This window comes from Phasianus colchicus, chromosome Z, assembly GCF_987193195.1.
Source record: "Phasianus colchicus chromosome Z, bPhaCol1.hap1.1, whole genome shotgun sequence".
Classification (NCBI taxonomy): domain Eukaryota; kingdom Metazoa; phylum Chordata; class Aves; order Galliformes; family Phasianidae; genus Phasianus; species Phasianus colchicus.
Genome location: NC_143476.1, coordinates 28,617,294 through 28,635,099, shown reverse-complemented (window position 1 = coordinate 28,635,099; position 17,806 = coordinate 28,617,294). Strand labels below are relative to the sequence as shown.

At 53.5% G+C, this 17,806-nt stretch overlaps 1 protein-coding gene and 1 long non-coding RNA gene across 8 annotated transcripts in view; one reads left to right on the top strand and one right to left on the bottom strand.

Annotated features, from left to right (window-relative positions):
- Positions 1-6,652, bottom strand: part of LOC116236576 (uncharacterized) — a 62,704-nt gene extending 56,052 nt beyond the window's left edge. For 4 of the 6 annotated variants that reach the window (XR_016461841.1, XR_016461842.1, XR_016461837.1 and 1 more), the window contains exon 1: positions 6,301-6,649. This is a non-coding gene — a long non-coding RNA (uncharacterized LOC116236576). Of the gene's footprint in view, positions 1-6,300 lie in introns of all 6 variants that reach the window. The other 2 variants (XR_016461839.1, XR_016461838.1) reach the window with 2 other exon arrangements.
- A 2,752-nt stretch (positions 6,653-9,404) lies between these two features.
- NR2F1 (nuclear receptor subfamily 2 group F member 1) overlaps positions 9,405-17,806 on the top strand; it is a 9,939-nt gene continuing 1,537 nt past the window's right edge. Inside the window, exons 1-2 of one of the 2 annotated variants that reach the window (XM_031605278.2) lie at positions 9,405-10,978; positions 13,666-14,193. In XM_031605278.2, the coding sequence (XP_031461138.1) occupies positions 10,531-10,978; positions 13,666-14,193 (976 nt within the window). In that variant the 5' untranslated portion in view covers positions 9,405-10,530. Of the gene's footprint in view, positions 10,979-11,599; positions 12,822-13,665; positions 14,194-17,806 lie in introns of those variants that run through there. The other variant, XM_090130964.1, reaches the window with a different exon arrangement.

Sequence of the window (17,806 nt, the reverse complement as noted above, 5' to 3'; positions counted from 1 at the left end):
AAGAAAGAAAGAAAGAAAGAAAGAAAGAAAGAAAGAAAGAAAGAAAGAAAGAAAGAAAGAAAGAAAGAAAGAAAGAAAGAAAGAAAGAAAGGAAGGGGGGGAGGGGGGGGAACAGTGCAAGGCTAAAGAGGAAAATCGTTTTTATGGCAGTGATTTATTGCACTGGTTCGGTCTATAGGAAGAGGCTTTCCGCACTTTGAGATGACCACTATTCCTCCCTTCCGAGATCGCAAATACACCTTAGCAAATACGTGGGTTACGCTTTTGTTTTTAATTTTATTTTTATTTTCCGGAAGTGCAAGAGCCGAATCTCGTCCTTAGCACACCGAGGAAGGAGTTCGGTCCCTCGCGAGCACCCGAGACTTTTTAAAGTGCTAATAGATTTATGGTCTCTTTTTCCGACGCCCATCCAGAGTAATTAGCACATATGTTCTAAATAGATGATAGTTTTGTGAGCAATAAAGCAATTACCCATCGCAGGAGCTGACAGTTCCTCCAACTAAACTCCAACCAGCAGTTAATTGGAAAAGTCATTTCAGCTCCATTGTCTGCAATTAGTCCTGGTAAACTATTACACCCCAACTACCTGGTTTGAGGTTTATTTATTCATTTCTATTTGCATTTACAAACGTTCACCAAGTAAGTCATGCTCAACTTTTCCATTGTGGAGGTTCTCCTAGCCCGAGCTCGGCGGTGCTGCGGGGATCGACGCTCGCACGCGGCTCTGCACCGTGGATATAAACTCGCATCCCCTCGGACACCGCATCCTCACGGGCGAGCGGGGCGGCGGGGAGGAAGGGAGGAAAGCGCTGATGCTGAGAAACGATCGCTATTCTCCTTTCTCATTGAGTATGACCTCTCTATCTCTCTGTGCCCTCCCGCTGAAGGAGCCCCTAAACCCTACGAGCGATGCCCCTCTGCCCCTCCCCGTGGCGTCGGGGCGGCAACCCCTCCGGTGTCCTCGAGGATGGAACGAGGTCTGGGATCAGGGAGATCTTTTCTGCCACCCCCCGAAATTGTTTGTGCCCCGTGTCCCCATTTGGAGGTGTTTGTTAGTTTGGGGGGGGGGGGGAAGGGAGGGAAATGGTGGAGAGGGGGCGAACTAAGAGGCAGTTCGGGCTCAGTGAGTGCACAGTGAGTGGAAAAAATGTGTTAAACATTGGTTTGACGCCCCACCGGAGCTTCAAAATATACACCGGTTGGATTTCTTCTACTTAATTTAATCTTTACTGGACGAGGTTTCTCCTCGACATCTATTCAGCAGAAGTCCCAGCAAAAGTGTCGCAGGGGGGAGGCGGGGGGGGACAGCTCAGCCTTCAGTTTGCCGCGCAGAGTGCAGCAGGTATTTAGCGGAAGCACTCCCAGGAGTTTGAAGTGCGTTTCTGAAGTCAATACTTCTGCCCGGAGCTCTCGCTGGTCCTGGAGTGGGGAAGATTTGTGTGCTGGGATGGGGACGTGTAGCCTTAGCAACAAAGTAGTCACTTGAAGGAATTTACAGGGAAAGCATCCCGGGCTGAGAGAGAAACGTCAATTTCTGAGCAGCAAGCAAAGAAGAGATAGTGCCCCGAGCCTCCGCAACAAAGCTTTCTCTATCTGCTCGCGGCCCCAAAGCCGTCTGCTCCCTGTTTAGTTTTATTTTCCCTTCCCCCCGTGCTTCCAGAGCACAGTCGCCGGCCCTGGCACGAGAACGGCTGCCTACAGCAATCGACCGCCGCACCGCGCACCGCCGCGCTCGGGGCGTTCAGCGCAGCTCCGCACGGCCGGGACAGCCCCTAAAATAAATAGTCCCACTCCTCCGGCAGCCGGCTCCCTGGCACCGTTCGTAAGCACTGTTCTTGGAGTTTAAAAAAAAAAAAAAAAAAAAAAAAAAAAAGCATGCGGGTGAGAAGCAGGAGGAGCCGGGCTGCCCGCTCCGAGCCCCGACCCTGCGGGGAGCGATGCCCGGGGGTGGCGGGGCAACGCGGGGCCGGTTCGGTGCGGCTCCCGCACCTCCAGGCGGGCGGCCCCGCTGCGAAAGCCTTTTCGTTACTCCCTGAACCTCCCCCCCCCCCGCCTCCCACCCTTCTTCTTCTTCTTCTTCTTCTTTTTTTTTTTTTTTTTTTTTTTCTTTTTCCATTACGAGCGATTAGATGGTGTCTATTCAAAGTTGCTGATCCAGAGAGAAAATAGGAGTAGATAAAAGGAGATTTCAAGTGACCTCCTCGTCCCTTTCACACCAACCTGAGCCCCAGAATAGCCAAGGATCAGCTCGGACAAAAGCCCTTTCCTTTTCCCTTTCAGCTTCAGAAGATTCAGTGCAAGGGGTTAACAATAAAACATATAACTCCGGCCCCGTTTGGTAGATCAGCCAATTTTGTATCCCTTATTAACGACACCGCTGGATGTGCCCGGGCTTCACCCCGAGAAACGTGTGAATAAGAAAAGCCTTCGGATGGTAAAATACATCGCTGTCATCTGCGGCTTTTGTGAGGGGCCGGAGCGGTCTGTGGCGTTTGTTCTCTTTACCCTAAACTTTACCTAAAGCGTATCCCGGTCCTCCCGGCGCAAGTAGAATTCGCTGTAATAAACATATCTCAGAGCTGACAGATTAAGTGAAAATGCGAAGGTTTATTGTTCAGATCAAGTTCTGATGGGGGGTAAACACACTTACTCTGCTGCTACCAGAACCTCACTGCTGCCTCTTCCCCTGCAAAACACTTCTGCATCATTTTATCTCAGATGCAGGGCAGAAAGTGTCTGCGAACACCCGAGCACGTTCGAGGCAAAAGCCCGTCTCAAACCTACGTCTGAAGGACTGATCTCCACTATGGGGGAGATGGGTTCTGTGACAGGTGACTGTCAGGGACTGGTTGCATAGCTCAGCGATCTCTCGGTCAGGGCAACTTTGCAACTTCCAAACTCGTTTCTAAATCTCAGCTCTCCCTCAGAAGCCCTCGCCCAGTTCGGAGTAAGCAATAAAGTCAAATTCACCCACAGAGCCGAGGGTTTAGAGCACGGTCCCCACGCAGAGCCTCGCGCTAATGGCTTTGGTGCACTTTTGTTTCTTTTGGCTTCGGCGCTGGGCTCACCGCAGCTTTATTTGTGCCGAAAGTAAATATTTGGTCCCGGATTCACCCGTATGCTGAGAATGATTCTCAGATTTGCCTTATATAGGAAGGTTTGATTTGCATCAAGAAGTCATCAGTTTCTGTCCTGGAGCCTGCGTGGGGATTACCATCTCCTTTTTGTGTCAAACAAGTGGCCTTCGGTCGGGGTGCTCTCTCCTTATCCCGTGCAGATGTCTTTCTTACTTCCAGAAATACATCTTTTTGTTTCTTTCTACTTTTCTTTCTTTCTTTTCCTTTTTTTTCTTTATTTCTTTTTTTTTTTTTTTTAAGAAAAAGAAAGAGGAAAAAAGAAAAAGAAAGAAAAAGAGAAAAGGAAAGAAAAAGAAAAAAAAGAAAAAGAAAAAGAAAAAGAAAAAGAAAAAGAAAAAGAAAAAGAAAAAGAAAAAGAAAAAGAAAAAGAAAAAGAAAAAGAAAAAGAAAAAGAAAAAGAAAAAGAAAAAGAGAAAGAAAAAGAGAAAGAAAAGGAAAAAGAAAAGGAAAAAGAAAAAGAAAAAGAAAAAGAAAAAGAAAAAGAAAAAGAAAAAGAAAAAGAAAAAGAAAAAGAAAAAGAAAAAGAAAAAGAAAAAGAAAAAGAAAAAGAAGGGGCAGACTTTGGGATGCTAAAACGTTTCTGTGTGGATGGATGGAAGAATGGATGGGTGGCGAGAGCAAAGTTGTGATTCAGCGCCCTGCTTTCGGGTTGGCATCGCAGCCCGCTCCTTCTGAGCGCTAACAAATGACAAACCCCGGCTCGGCGCGGCCCCGCCGCCGGAGAGGCTGCAGGGACGGCAGATTGCCTTCCCGAGGGGGTGGCGGTGGGGGGGGGCCGCTGTCACGCCGCTTTTTGCCAACCCCGTCTAAAATAATTCACAGGAGCGCAGGGAGGAAGACGACGGAGGTCGAGGAGGGGGGTGGGGAGGGAGGGGAGGGCGGCCGTCTGCGGGGTTCAGCGCCCGCGGAGGGCAAAGGGGAGGCCGGGGTGTCCCGGCAGGGCAGAGCCCCCCGCCCCCGTCTCGGAGGTCAGCGGAGAGCAGTGCGCTGTTGGCCGCGACCGCGGGAAGGTCGCGTCGGAAGAGGAGTGGGGAACCCACTGCCACAAGGGGTTCAATAAAAGGCCGACAAATGAGGCAGGAGAAGGCGCTGCGGGGCTGCTGGAGGAGGCGGGGGCAGAGGAAGGCCGTGCTACCCCAAAGACCTTCCCGGGATCCAGGGCTGGCAGAGGTGACCCGGGAGACACCTGGAAGGGAGCAGGGGGTGCCCACGGGGGGTGCCCACCCAGCGGCACGGCACGGCGGGGGGCCGGGGATGGCAGTATGGAGAACCCAATGGTGGTTCTGGGATGGGGCTGAGCCCCGGGTGCTGCCCCCAGGTCACGTACCACCCCCCCATCACTATCCCCTGCCCCCCCTGGTACAGCACAGCAGAGACCTTCTGCAAAGCGAATAGCGATCCCTTCCCCCTGGGAAACAAAATCTCCAGCCTGCGCATCTCTCTCTCTACTTCTTGCAGAGCTTGGCTACCCTTCAGGGCTGGCTGCAGTGAGGAAGTAGGGAAAGGGGAGAAAAACGATATTAAAAACTAGGGAAAGGAAGGAAAAGGCCTGGAAGAAAAGGACCCTAGTGTGAAAAATGAGGCCTGGATGGGCTCTGCTGGCTGTTGAGGCCTGGCACAGCACAACCCTCCTGGTTGGAGGGCAACCAAGCTGAGACATGTTCCTGCTCCATCTGCAGGTGTTCCCAGGGGCACAGCTGGGACTGGGACAGGCAGAACCCCAAAAACCACTCCGCAACTTTGGAGCCTGAGTGCACTCACCAGTCAGAGCAAAGAGCTCAAAGGCTGAAAGTTGGGGAGTGAGGGAGGCATTTGCAGATGATCTGGGCCCTGTGACAGAAGCCTGCATAGTTATTGTCCTCCGTCTGCTCCACACCCATACACATAGATACATGTATATGCTGGATGTGCATGTATACCCTTATACACACACTGCTCTGCAGAGCTGGGCAGGTGTGGCTGGTGATTAACATTTTTTGGAGAAAACACAGCACGTGGCTCACACGCCGTCTTCCATCGTGCCAGCATCACCATACCTGCAGTCGACTTTGCATGATGCTCCCCACCCCCGCCCACCTCCCATCGCCAGAAACAGCGCTCATAAGTTGCTACCATTCATCTGCAGAAGGAACTTTTCCTTTGCGGAGGGGACAAGAGGGCGTGAAGAGTAGCGGCGCGGTCCCGGGTTGGGTTACACCGAGGAAAGACACACAGAAAGGAGGTAAAAAAAATAAAGGAGACCAAAAGAAACACACAATTTACCCTACTTCCTCCCTGGTCTCTGCCACCCGGTATGAAGAACATGGAGTGGCTAAGGGGAAGTCGACTCCGAGCAGGTCCCCGTCCCTCAAATCTCTTCCCACTCCAGGTTCGCAGAGGTTAAAAAGCAATCACAGCCCATTTCCCAGCTAACTGTGAGCTGTGACCGTTCCCAGTGCCCAGCAGTTTGTCGGGGGCAGGCAATGCCTCCCGCCAGCCCAGCTCCGCTCGCACCTGGCCGCCCCACGGACAGTCCCAGCCGGCCCCAGCGCTGGAGCAGCCCCGCAGCAGCGCTGCTCCACCAACTTCGCGTCCCTCCGAGCTCCGCGTGTCCCGAGCCGCCCTCCCCGGCGCCGCGCAACCCATCCCGCAGCAGCGCGAGTCGTGCGGGTCCGTGCTCCCTCCCCGCCGGGTACGGAGGCATCTGATTGCCGCCCCCGTAATCTGTTGACACTATCGCCCGGATAAACAGGCTGCCATCGATCTTTTCATTAGGTGATCAAATAACAAACGGAGCAGGTGAAAGACAGCGGCACCGCTCCTCTCGCCCTTCTCCAGCCTGCTGCGAGATGCGCTTGCTCCTCACTTGTGGCCGGAGCTCACCCGCGGCCCGTGGCTGTGCCCCCGAGACCCGCGTGGGTCCGCCCGCGTGCTAAGGGAGCGGGGCGGGGGGAATGGAAGTACCCACGGCAATGCGGGGGGGAAGGCGGGGAAGCGGGGGGGGGGGAGTATGTCTGAGGGCAAACCGCGGCCCCACGCCGCTCCCGGGGAACGGGACGCCCGCACCCAGCCCAGGGGGGCCGCACGGGGGGGGGGACGACGCTCTGCCCGCGAGGTGCTGCGGTGATGCGGCCCCACTGCCCTCTTCCCCCGCCCCACACCCGAGGAAAGAAGCGGCACTTGCCTGGGGTCGGCCGGCGGGGAGCGGGGCCGCGGCCGCGGAGAGCAGGTCCCGAGGAACCGGGCTGCGAAGCTTGGTCCGTCCGGCTCCGCTTAGGCTCTCTCCCTCTGTGTCTGTGTCTGTGTCTCTGTCTCTCTCTCTCTCTCTCTCCCTCTCTCTCTGTGCCTTGCTCTGCCTCCTTTACTCCCTGTCTCTTCACAGTCTGGGGAGTAAAATCTGGATGATATACATACCGAGCGTGCTTTTTTTGTCTGATTTAATCTTATTCGTTTCACCTTTTCAATGACCAGGAGACAGGACCGAGAGTTTATTTAGAAAGAGGGAGAGAGAGGAAAGGAGCCCACTGTTGCATAGTCAATAACATCCTTTTTATCAATGCGATATACAATGGGGACGGCTTGGCCGAGGGACTCATTGAAAATCTCTTCATTATTTCGGGACAAAATCGGGCGTTTATTCTGATCCCAGAAATGATGATGGATTCTCCCCCGCAGCCGGCTCCCGTCTCAGACCTCAGAGTGACAGGGGAAAAAATAAAATAAATGTGACCGCGATACATCAAAGTGGAGGGTTTGGGGGTTTTTCTCAATGAAAGCGACATCTCTTTGCTAAAATAATAACAATAAAACTTCCGTCAGATATATTTCATCCCCTTTCCCATTGTAGGGTTTACCGTGGCTTCCAATCTGAGGATAAACTTTTGTGGGAGCTGAGAGGAGGACAGGCTTTTCCCTTCTTCCTTTATTCTTATATGTGTGTGTATATGTATACCTTTTTTTTTTTTTTTTTTTTTCCCCATTGTTTGTTTCTTTGTGTCAGCCACAGTCTTGCGATCCGAAGCAAATCCCAGACCTCTCCCGAAAGGGGGAAGATAGGAGCGGGAAAGGATGCACACGGTCACAAAGAAGGGGTTTTTCCTCCCGGGCAAAACTCTGTTTATTATCTTCCCCCGTTCTTTAAATAATAATTAGAAAAAAAGATTGGGGAGGAAAAAAAAAAAGAAAGAAAGAAAGACAGAAAAAGAAAACCAGCGTGGATTGCGGGGGGCTGATGAACCTCGCGGAAAGCTTCGCAGGGAGCGGGACCCGGCGGGGCGGAGGCCGGCGAGCGGCTGTCCGCTAGATGGCAGCCGGCGCCAGCGATTCCCGCTCGGCTCCGCGCCACCGCCGGGGCCGCCGGGGCCGCGCCGGGCCGGGCCGAGCCGAGCCGCGCCGAGCGCCGCGGGGCGCGGAGCGCGGCCGCCCCCGGCCCCCGCCCCGCCGCCGCCGCCCCCCGCCGCGACGGGAGTCGCGACCGCCGCTGAGGTTTGCTCTGCGCGGGTGGAAGTTACTTGGGGTGGGGACGCGGAGGGACCGCGTTGTGGAGTGAGGGGGGGGGGGTCCCGAAGCGGGTTTGCACGCGGAGGGAGCAATAGGGCCGTTGTGGATGCTTTCCCCCCGCCCCGCTCCCACCAAATGCTGCTCCCGGGGGGTTGAGGAGCTCGGGTTTCCCATCCCCCTTCCTACCCCCCCCCAGGGGGATATCGGTCCGGGTGGGGGTGCGGAGCGGAAATGGCCTCGGCGCGGAGTGCGCGGGGTGCGGAGCGGTGCGCTCCTCCGGTGCTCCTCTACAGCCCCTCGCGTGTTTCTTTTTTTGTGTGTGTGTGATTGGAAGCAGAGAGAAAAATCCTATTGAAAAATGTGGAAAAAAAAAATAAAGGGGGGAGGGGGTGAGGAGAAGGAGGAATTGTGGTGTAAACTTTTCACGGGGTGCCCAAACCGTCCCCTTTTAACTGCCCCTCTCCGCCTATCGCAGTGCACCCTCCGCTTTTGATGTGTGTGCGGGTCTGTGCGAGAGAGAGAGCGGCGGGGAGACCGCAGCCGACCCATACTAATCAGGTCTCAAAGTAAATAGCAGCGCAGGGCGATCTCAATGTAAATTGCGCTTGTCAGAAGAATCCCCTCGCTCTCTGCCTCCCTGCCTCCCTCCCTCCCTCCCTCCCTTCCTCTCTCCCCGCTCTCTCCTCCCCTCCCTTCCCCATCCCAGTCAGTAGGTAGCAGAGAATTAAAAAAAAAAAAAAAAAAAAAAAAAAAAAAAAAACGCTGGGGGGTAACCAATGGAGCGCGGGAGGCTTGGCTAACCCCAGCCTCCCATGTTCTCTCCCCCCAATTCAGGGCTCTGACCAGTCAGTCGCCTTTGATTATCAGTTGCCAGCAGCCCTTCTCTTGGCTCCTTGACATGAGCTCCATATAAGGCAGCGATCTCCATAGAAACGTGTCAGTTTCAATAGTAGTGTCAAAGTTCACTATATACAGACATTCGCGCAGATCCCCCTTTCGGAAACATTGCTCTGCTCGGCTTCCCGTTTAAACGCATTCATTTTTTGGGTCTCTCTCTCTCTCCCTCTCTCTCTCTCTCTCTCCCCCTCTCTCTCTCCCTTCCTTGCATATTCTATTAGTTGTTTTTTTTTTTTTTTTTTCCCCCCTTCATCTCCCTCTTCTCCTTCCTTTTCTTCTTTTTTCCACCCTTCCTCCTCGTGTCTCTCGCTTCATTCCTGCAGGAGGAGAAGAGAAGAAGAGAGAGGTGAAACTAAAAAAAAAAAAAAAAAAAAAAATCTGAAAGAAAGGAAAAAGGGGAAAAAGCCGAGCGAGAGCCGGGGGGGCAGAGCGGAGCGAGAGCGAGCGGGCGCGTTCCCACCGTGATGCCGTTCTCATTTTGACCGTTCTCGCCGATTTTTTTTTTTTATTTTGGGGGAGGGTTTTGCTGCCGGCTGGTGAGTTTTTACCCGAAATACTTTTTTTAGGCAAACAAACAAAAAAAAAAGAGGACCTTCTGGGGGGCGATCTCCACCGCTCTTTTTTCTTTCTTTTTTTTTTTTTTTTCCCCTCGCCAGCACCGTGTGTTCGCACAGGAGGAGAAGAAGAAGGAAGGGGCAAGGAAGAGGAAAAGAAGAGGATTTATTTACCCGACCTACTTTGGATCTCTCTTTTTCCTGCGTGTGCCATTATTATTCCCGTCCTCTATTTTTACACTTCGCCGTGAATTCGTCTCCTCTGCGAATTTAGTCACATCCGATTTTTTTTTTTTTGTAATTTTTCTTTTTTTTTTTTTTGAAAAAAAAAAAAAAGAAGAAGAAGAAGAAGGAGAGAGAGAGAAAGAGAGAGAGCGAGAGCGAGGAGAGACACAGAGAGCGCGAGCGCCGAGCTCGAGAGAAAGAGCAGCGCCCGGCACCCTCCTCCGCCGCCGCCGACACGAGATCAAACTGCCTCAGCTCCCCGCCCGCCCCCGCCGCGCTCCCCGGCTCCGCCGCGCTGAATGGCTGACGGCGCCCTGCCCTGGACCTGGCCCCCGGACACCTCCGTGCCCTGATCTCTCCGCTCTCCGCCTCCACCTCTCGCTCCCCGGCCCGGCGCCCCGAGAGCCCGCAGCGGCGGCGGCGGCAGCGGCGGCAGCACTGCGGCGGCGGCCGGGCCCCGGCGGCGGCGAGCGGCGACCTCCTCCTCCTCCTCCTCTTCTTCCTGCTTCTGCTTCTCCGGATCCAGCTTCGCGGCGGCGCCCCGGCTTCCTCTATGCCTGCGCATCCTCCGCGCCCGTAGCGCCCGGACCGCGTGTGCCTGTGCCTGTGCCCGTGCGTGTGCGTGTGCGCGAGTGGGGAGCCGTGTGCCGGGCGTGTGCGCGCGTGTCTGCCTGCGTGTGCGTGTCCGGCGTGTGCCTCTCCTGGATGCCTCTCCCGACGGCCCTGTTCGCCGCTTCTGATTTTGCAACTTGAAGTGGTGGGGGGGGGGGAGGGAGAGGAGAAGAGGCGAGAGAGCGAGAGAGGGAGCCGAGAGGGGAAGCGGAGAGACGGGGGGCTTCTAGGCGGGGGGGGGAGCGCAGGGAGCGGAGAGGAGAGAGAGAGAGAGAGAGAGAGAGAGAGAGGAGGGGGAAAAGAGCGAGAAAATCCTCCGACGCCCCCTCCCCCTCCCTAAAAAAAAAAAAAAAAAAAAAAAAAATTAGCGAGAGCGCGAGCGAGAGGAGGGGGGATCGCGGCGAAAAATAAATAAAATAAAGAAAACGGCAGGAGCGGCTCCAGCCGGCGGCAGCAGGGCAGCGGCGGCGGCGGCAGCCGAGGCGGAGGCAGGCGGCAGGCACGGTCCCCTCGCTCCCCGCTCGCCCCCGGCGCCCGGCCGCCCGCCTCCCCCCCGCCCCCCGCCTCTCTCCCCGGCAGCCCGCAGCGAGACGCGCCGCTCCCCAGCACTTTTTTGGGCCCGAGATATGGCAATGGTAGTTAGCAGCTGGCGAGATCCGCAGGAAGACGTGGCCGGGGGCACCCCGAGCGGCCCCAACCCCGCAGCACAGCCGGCCCGGGAGCAGCCGCCCCAGCAGCAGGGGGGCTCGGCCGCCCCGCACACCCCGCAGACCCCCAGCCAGCCGGGACCCCCTTCCACGCCGGGCACGGCCGGAGACAAGGGCCCGGGGCAGCAGGGCTCGGGGCAGAGCCAGCAGCACATCGAGTGCGTGGTGTGCGGGGACAAGTCCAGCGGCAAGCACTACGGCCAGTTCACCTGCGAGGGCTGCAAAAGTTTCTTCAAGAGGAGCGTCCGCAGGAACTTAACTTACACATGCCGTGCCAACAGGAACTGTCCCATCGACCAGCACCACCGCAACCAGTGCCAGTACTGCCGCCTCAAGAAGTGCCTCAAAGTGGGCATGAGGCGGGAAGGTGAATATTTCTTCCCTACTATGCTATCGCTCTCCCTTCCCGTGGCCGTGGCAGGAGCGCGGGTGCGGGTGTGCGAGCGGGGGGCGGATGATGCGCGCAGGGGTGCGCGGGGTGTGTGCGCCCCGAGATACGCGACTCGCGGCGGCTATCCGGGTCCCTCCGTATTTACATGCACATGTCAATCTCTCCCTCTGCCTGCACTCCATCTGGCAGCCCAGCGCCAGGTTTTGTTGTTGCTGCGGATGGTGGTTGGCGATGTTTTCTTTTGCTTTTCGGTTCGTGCCTCCTGCCCTCCTCCCGCTGCTCCCCACCCCCTTCCCCGGCCCCGCCGCTCTCTCCCCGTCCCCGCTCATTGTGCCCGGGATTTATCACCACGGTGCTCGCTACACGTTTATCGTGCGGTGCCCCTTCGCGTGTGCGTGTGTGCGCCTGCGGTGGTGGATGTGGTTTTGTCTATTGTTGGCATGAGCCCGGGGGTGGGGTGGGGGGAGATGCATCCCTCCGTACGAGATGTGCTCCCATTCAGCTTCCTTTCCCCCCCATCTCCCGCCCCACCGTTTCTCTTTAAACCCAAACACTTCTCGGTACTCCATTCTCAGGCTCATTTTTTCCTGAAAGAAAGATGAAGGACGTGTAAGTAGGCGAGAAAAGAGTAAAGGGGGAGAACGGGGGGTGAACAGGGGGGAAATGTGGCACGGTCTCCCCTTTGCCGGTGCCCGGACCGTGCTGCTCCGCGAGGTTTGGCCTTGTTTTCACTCCACGCGTTGTTCAAAGGAAAGTTTGGGAGCGAGCTGGGTTCCTGTGCTCCTGTCATTATTATTTTTTTTTTTTTTTAGCACGCTGCTCGCTTTATTTCTTCATCAAACTCCACCCTCTCCTTAAAGCCTGCATACAAATCGCGATTTATAACCTATTTACCGATCCTTCTCCTCCTAGCAGAACTCGCGGCTGGCAGCAGGCTCCGCGCCCTCCAAGCGCTCCTCCGCTCCTTCCCTTCCCCTTCTGCTTCTTCAGCTCTCCCCGCGTTCCCTCGAAGGAAGGTCCCTGCCCTCCTTTTCCCCTGGTTTCCCGGTTTGGCCGCTGGAGTTTAACCCTGAGATTGAGCTAAAGGTGTCTGAGAGCCACAGCAACCAAACGCTGTGTCCCGCTGACTGTCGCAGCCTTCATGGGCTGTAACACTGTATTTTGTGTTGCCACAAGAAAGACAAGGGTGCCGCTCTAGACCTGAAGTCTGACGGCCTCGTTGGTAGCTCCAGAGGCTGTAGGTCTGGAGGAAAAATGAAAGGGGGAGGTGGGGGGGGGAGGGGGGAACACCCAAAAGCTTGGAATTGTGCTCACAGTTAATTGAAAAATCAGTGCTAAATTTAAGGCAGAGCCATGAGGCAGAGGTTGGCCGAGGGCAGAGGAGGGAAGGTGCGGCCCACGGGACGCGTGGGAATAAAGGGGAAAGTTGTGGGAGTGTGCCGCGGCGGGACAAGGGACGGTGCGCCGTGCGGGTGTGTGCGGGTATCTGTGCGGGGACCGGCCCCAGCAGCAGCATCTCTCCCGAAGTTACCTTTGTTTACATGGCATGCGGCTGAGAGCGCGGTGTGGCACTGCTGGAGGGAAACACACACACGCTTTAAAAAAAAAAAAAAAAAAAAAAAAAAAAACTTTGGTCAGCGCTCGGGACTGGCGGCACGCTCACGCTCTGTGCGGAGATGGTTAATGAATCCGGTGTTTTTGCAGTTGCAAGCCTGTGCATTCACTGTGCAACGCTGACTGCAGGCTTTTGCAGTGGCGACAGCGCACCAAAGATATTAATTACACCGTCCCCTTTTTTTTCCACGAATGTTTGGCTATTGTAAGTGCGGACCTTTTCGTCTCCTTTCCCCCCTTTTCCTCGATAATATTTAATCTTTCTCTTCCTTTCAGCAGGGAGAACTTTGTGGGCGGGGGAGGGGGTGCTCTCTGGACAGCTGGGCAACAAAGTTAGCGGTGGGAGTGGGGGCTGCGACCCGCTCCGCTCCGGGGGAACGAGGTGGTATTACAGAAGAATACAGACGCGTTTATTTTATGATTATTATTATTTATTTATTTATTTTCTGAACAAGCAGCACAGCGGTTGACTTGTAAATCTCGGTGCCAGCAGCAGGGCGATCGGCCGGGATCCGCAGCGAGCCGGGCTGTGCTTAACAGCTGGCTGTGATTTTTAACCCCACTTTCTCACCGCCCGGAGGATTTCTTTGATTTTATTTTTACGTGCGGGGCTGCCTTTTGTCGCGGGAGGGGAGGGGGCCGCGGAGGGGGGAACGGGTTTGCCTTGTTTGCCTTGGCTCTTTTTTTCTTTTTTCTTGTTTCTTTCTTCCTTTCCTGCTTTCTGCTTCTTTTTTTTTTTCTCTTTTTTTTTTTCCTTTTTTTCCCTTTCTTTTCTTTTCTTTTTTTTTTTTTTTTTCAATCTGTGCTTATGTTTGAAGCCTGTCTGTGCCGGGGGCGGGGGACGCTTGGCTGCTGCTTCTGTGCTGGGGGTGCCGGGCCGGACCGGGCCGTGCCGTGGGGCCGATGCTGCTGCCGGTCCCGCGCGGCTCCGGCTCCGTGCCCGGGTGTGCTGCGGCGGGGAGAAGCTCGGCATTGTCTCCGTCCGGCTGGCAATGCCCGCAAGCCTCCAGGATGCACATTTCCTCTCCTTCTCTCCTTGTTTTTGTCAGCGGTTCAGCGAGGAAGAATGCCGCCCACCCAGCCCAACCCCGGCCAGTACGCCCTGACCAACGGGGACCCCCTGAACGGGCACTGCTATCTCTCGGGATACATCTCCCTGCTGCTGCGGGCCGAGCCCTACCCCACCTCCCGCTACGGCAGCCAGTGCATGCAGCCCAACAACATCATGGGCATCGAGAACATCTGCGAGCTGGCCGCCCGCCTGCTCTTCAGCGCCGTCGAGTGGGCCCGCAACATCCCCTTCTTCCCCGACCTGCAGATCACCGACCAGGTGGCCCTGCTGCGGCTCACGTGGAGCGAGCTCTTCGTGCTGAACGCGGCTCAGTGCTCCATGCCGCTGCACGTGGCCCCGCTGCTGGCCGCCGCCGGCCTCCACGCCTCCCCCATGTCGGCCGACCGCGTCGTCGCCTTCATGGACCACATCCGCATCTTCCAGGAGCAGGTGGAGAAGCTGAAGGCGCTGCATGTCGACTCGGCCGAGTACAGCTGCCTCAAAGCCATCGTCCTCTTCACCTCAGGTGAGCGCTGGGAGCACCGGGGGGAGGAGGAGGAGACGTGGGGGGTGGCAATTCCCATGCGCATGGGGTGGGAGCGGCGCGGCCTGCCCCAGTCTGTCCCCATAAACAGTCACACGTATGGATATAAACACACGTATATATCCGTCAAATTAAGCGGAGGCGGTGGAAACACGCGTGCACGCATGTTAACAATTTTTCCCAGTGATAGATGGTTCGAATTAACTGGCAGGAAAGTGCATTAACAGCGCCTTTGAAGTGCTCTGGTTGTAGCCTATAAGAATATAATACATCTTCTATTATTGTAACCTGCGAGGGGGAAATTTATAAACATCAAAGGCGAACGATGCGAGGGAAATGTAGGAAATAGGAGCGAAGCGAGATAAGGGGCCTCGCAATGTCATTTTTTAATTATTATTCTAATTATCGCCACGATGGGGCTAATTGCCACTTTCTCCACTTGTTTGTTTTCCTTTTTCTCCTCTCCCTGTATTCTCTCCTTTCTGCCCGGTTCACTGTTGCGGGTTCAGTTGTGGTGCTGCTGTTGTTGTGTTTAACCTTGTCTCCCCACTCAGCAGTGCCCAAAGAGTCCCAATAAATCTGACTTAAAACCAGGGCCGAGGCAAAATTAAAAGCATTCCTGAACAAAGATGGCAAATCGTTCAGAGGCCTGGTTTAACAGTAAGCAGTTTATAATCCATCAATATCTGTTGCCTCCCATGCATGAAAAATAGTATTTACATTGTATTAAAATGACTCCTAAATTTGCACAATATTGTAATGTAGCAAACGCAGTATTAATATCGATTTGAACATCGGATAATTTATTTAGACAGGAGCACCTAATTTGTATGCAGGGTGGTCGGAGCCGTGTACTGTGACTGCCCCCTTCTCCTTCCCGTGCAAATGCAGGCGCTCCGCATCGGAGGGAATGTTTCTTTGCAGAGGATCAAGTGCAGATCTTAAAACAAATGGAAGATGTGTCGAATAGCCAGCGCCACATTTTAATGCATTTTATCTTAATAAGTCTTCCTGATGGAAACACGTTTTTCAGAAGTGACAACGAGATCTGGCTGCATTTATCAGGCGGGTGCAGCGCACTGCAGCCCTGCACTCCCCACCCCATTCATTTCTGGGTCTCATCAATAAGTGGGGCCGAGTTGAGATAGCCCGTCCCTTCTCCAGGACCCCACTCGGAGGGGTTACACCCTGCACAGAGGGGCTGCCTCGCACCCCCTTCGCAAAGGCTCAGAGGAGGAGGTTGCCCCACATGAGGACATTTGGGGATTTTTTTTTTTTTTTTTTTTTTTTTTGCTTGGTTTGTGCTTTGCTTTTGATTTTATTATTGTTGTTGTTATTTTTCTCTCTCTCCACCCCCAGCCCCCTCTGCCCTCCTCAGATGTCCGACCTTGGCTGGAGAGGCAGCCAGGGGCTCCAGATGAGCCCCTCATTTACATATATTAAAAACAAATGTAATAATTAAATGTTTACGAGGAGAGAAGCCCCTTCCCTCGATGGAGCAGAGCATGAATGGGGGTTGGAGAGAGAATAATATTATTTCGGAGCAGAATCACACGGGGCACCTCAGAAAATGGAAATACAGCTGTCAGGAGTAATCCACCCCTTACCCCCATCCGCACATTTCCACTTTTCACTAAACTTGTTTTGATTGCTTAGCCAGAGGGGAATTCATGGGAAGCCTTGCTCAAAGTCATCCAACTTTTAAACAAACTTTGACTGATGGAAAAGACATTTTTAGGCATATTGTCCTAAGTCCTGAGGACTTAGCATTTGAAGCTGGCATGGGTTCCTCCTGTTGTGGTTTTTACATTTGGGCACTGGATAGTATATTTAATGCGTAAAATTCTGGACACCATCCAACAGCTGGGTCGTGACCCAAAACCTGCTGCTTTTCTTTATTTGTTATTTATTTATTTCCTCTTTTCCTTATTCCCAGTTATTAATTCCTGCACCTTCTTTTCCTCCCCATAAATAAGCGTTTCCAGGAAGGGATTGGGCTAAATAACACAAATCCAATAAATCTATTTGCAGCGCAATAAGAACTTTGATTTCTAGTTAGATGCCGGCTGATTACATCTATATTTCCTCAGCACTAAACTCTTCTGAAGGCGTAACATGAAATACATTCCCACCAGTACAAAGGGGAAGGCAGGAGTGTGCTGAGTAGTAATGGTTATTTATTTACATAATTTCTTTTCCATAGACTGCAGGAAGAAATATAGCGCTTTCCTGTATTGACACTTCACCGTATGAGAAAGTGAAGAGCGCAGAATTTCCACATTAGCCCACTTTCTGTGATGGGGTAATAATTCACCTCCAGTAAACGTGGGCTGTGTTGTTTCTCCCATAGACTGCACCTCCCTGGGCTCAGCGAGCTGCGCACTTCTTAATTATTATTATTTTTAATCCCCTCCTAAAGGGAGAGTTAAGTCTCCCCACTGCCACCTCGAAGGATGCAATATACAACCCCAACAAATGCATCCACCGGAATATTTGAAATAACCACAGCTCCAGGGGTGCCCTCGGCACGAGTACACCCTACATGGGTTTGGAGGTGAAGCTCAAATCCAGCCCTAGCTGCACCATGCAGCAGCACTGTCCCCATCCCTAGCGCTGCTGACCTGTGGTATAGGTGGACCTGATTAATATTTTACTAACCTTAAGGGTATGACATATGGGGCATAAAGAGAGAGCCCTGCTAGGGTGTCAGTGAGACCCTTTCATATTGCATTGTTTGGAAGTTGAATAGGATCCTAGTGCATAATGGGCAGATAATGCATGTAAAATAGCAAGATATATGTAAATATGGAGTGTGATTTGTGGCAATCAACATATGAACAGGCCTGTGGTTTTGATATATGTTGCAAACAAGAACAGGCCCAAGCGTTTGATATATATATATTCTGCAACCTGGTGCTTTAGATGTGGGAAAATATCACTGCATTAAAGGTACAGTATGGATTAGCAGTGCAGCCTGGCTCAGATAATTGTACATCTGAGGGACACCAGGTCCACGGCATGGGTCAAAGGTGCCCTCTTCAGAAGTTCCTGAATTATGGCGTGTTTTATTTGTATTTTTGCTCGAGGCCACAGCATTGTAGATGAAGGTGTTCAGAAATCCGTGTGAGGCCACTTCTTGATATGGGAAGGCACAAACTTCAAATATCCCGTTGCTGCAGATTTTTTTCCTTTTTTTTTTTTTTTTCCTTTTCTTTTCCCCCCGCTTTGAATAATTTGTTGTGTCTTTCCAGGGTCATAATTCCACATTCACAATTTTGTAGTGTCCTTTTGGGGGCCATTAACATTCATTAATTCATATACGGATCTATATATTAGCAAAGTCTGCCTTTGATCTGCGCTAAACCGCGCTGCCAGCTGACTGCCTCCCTCTGATCCTGATGTGTTGTTGGGCTTTTTCCTTTCCTTTCCTTTTCTTTCTTTCTTTTCTTTTTTTTTTCCTTCCCCCCATATATATGTATTTATTATTAATCGGCGAAACAATGTGGATGTCGGAGGCGCTCCCCTTTCTCAGCGGCACCACCGCCGCCGCGCTCTGTGCGATCGGGGATGCAAACAGGGCCGCGCGGGGCAAAAG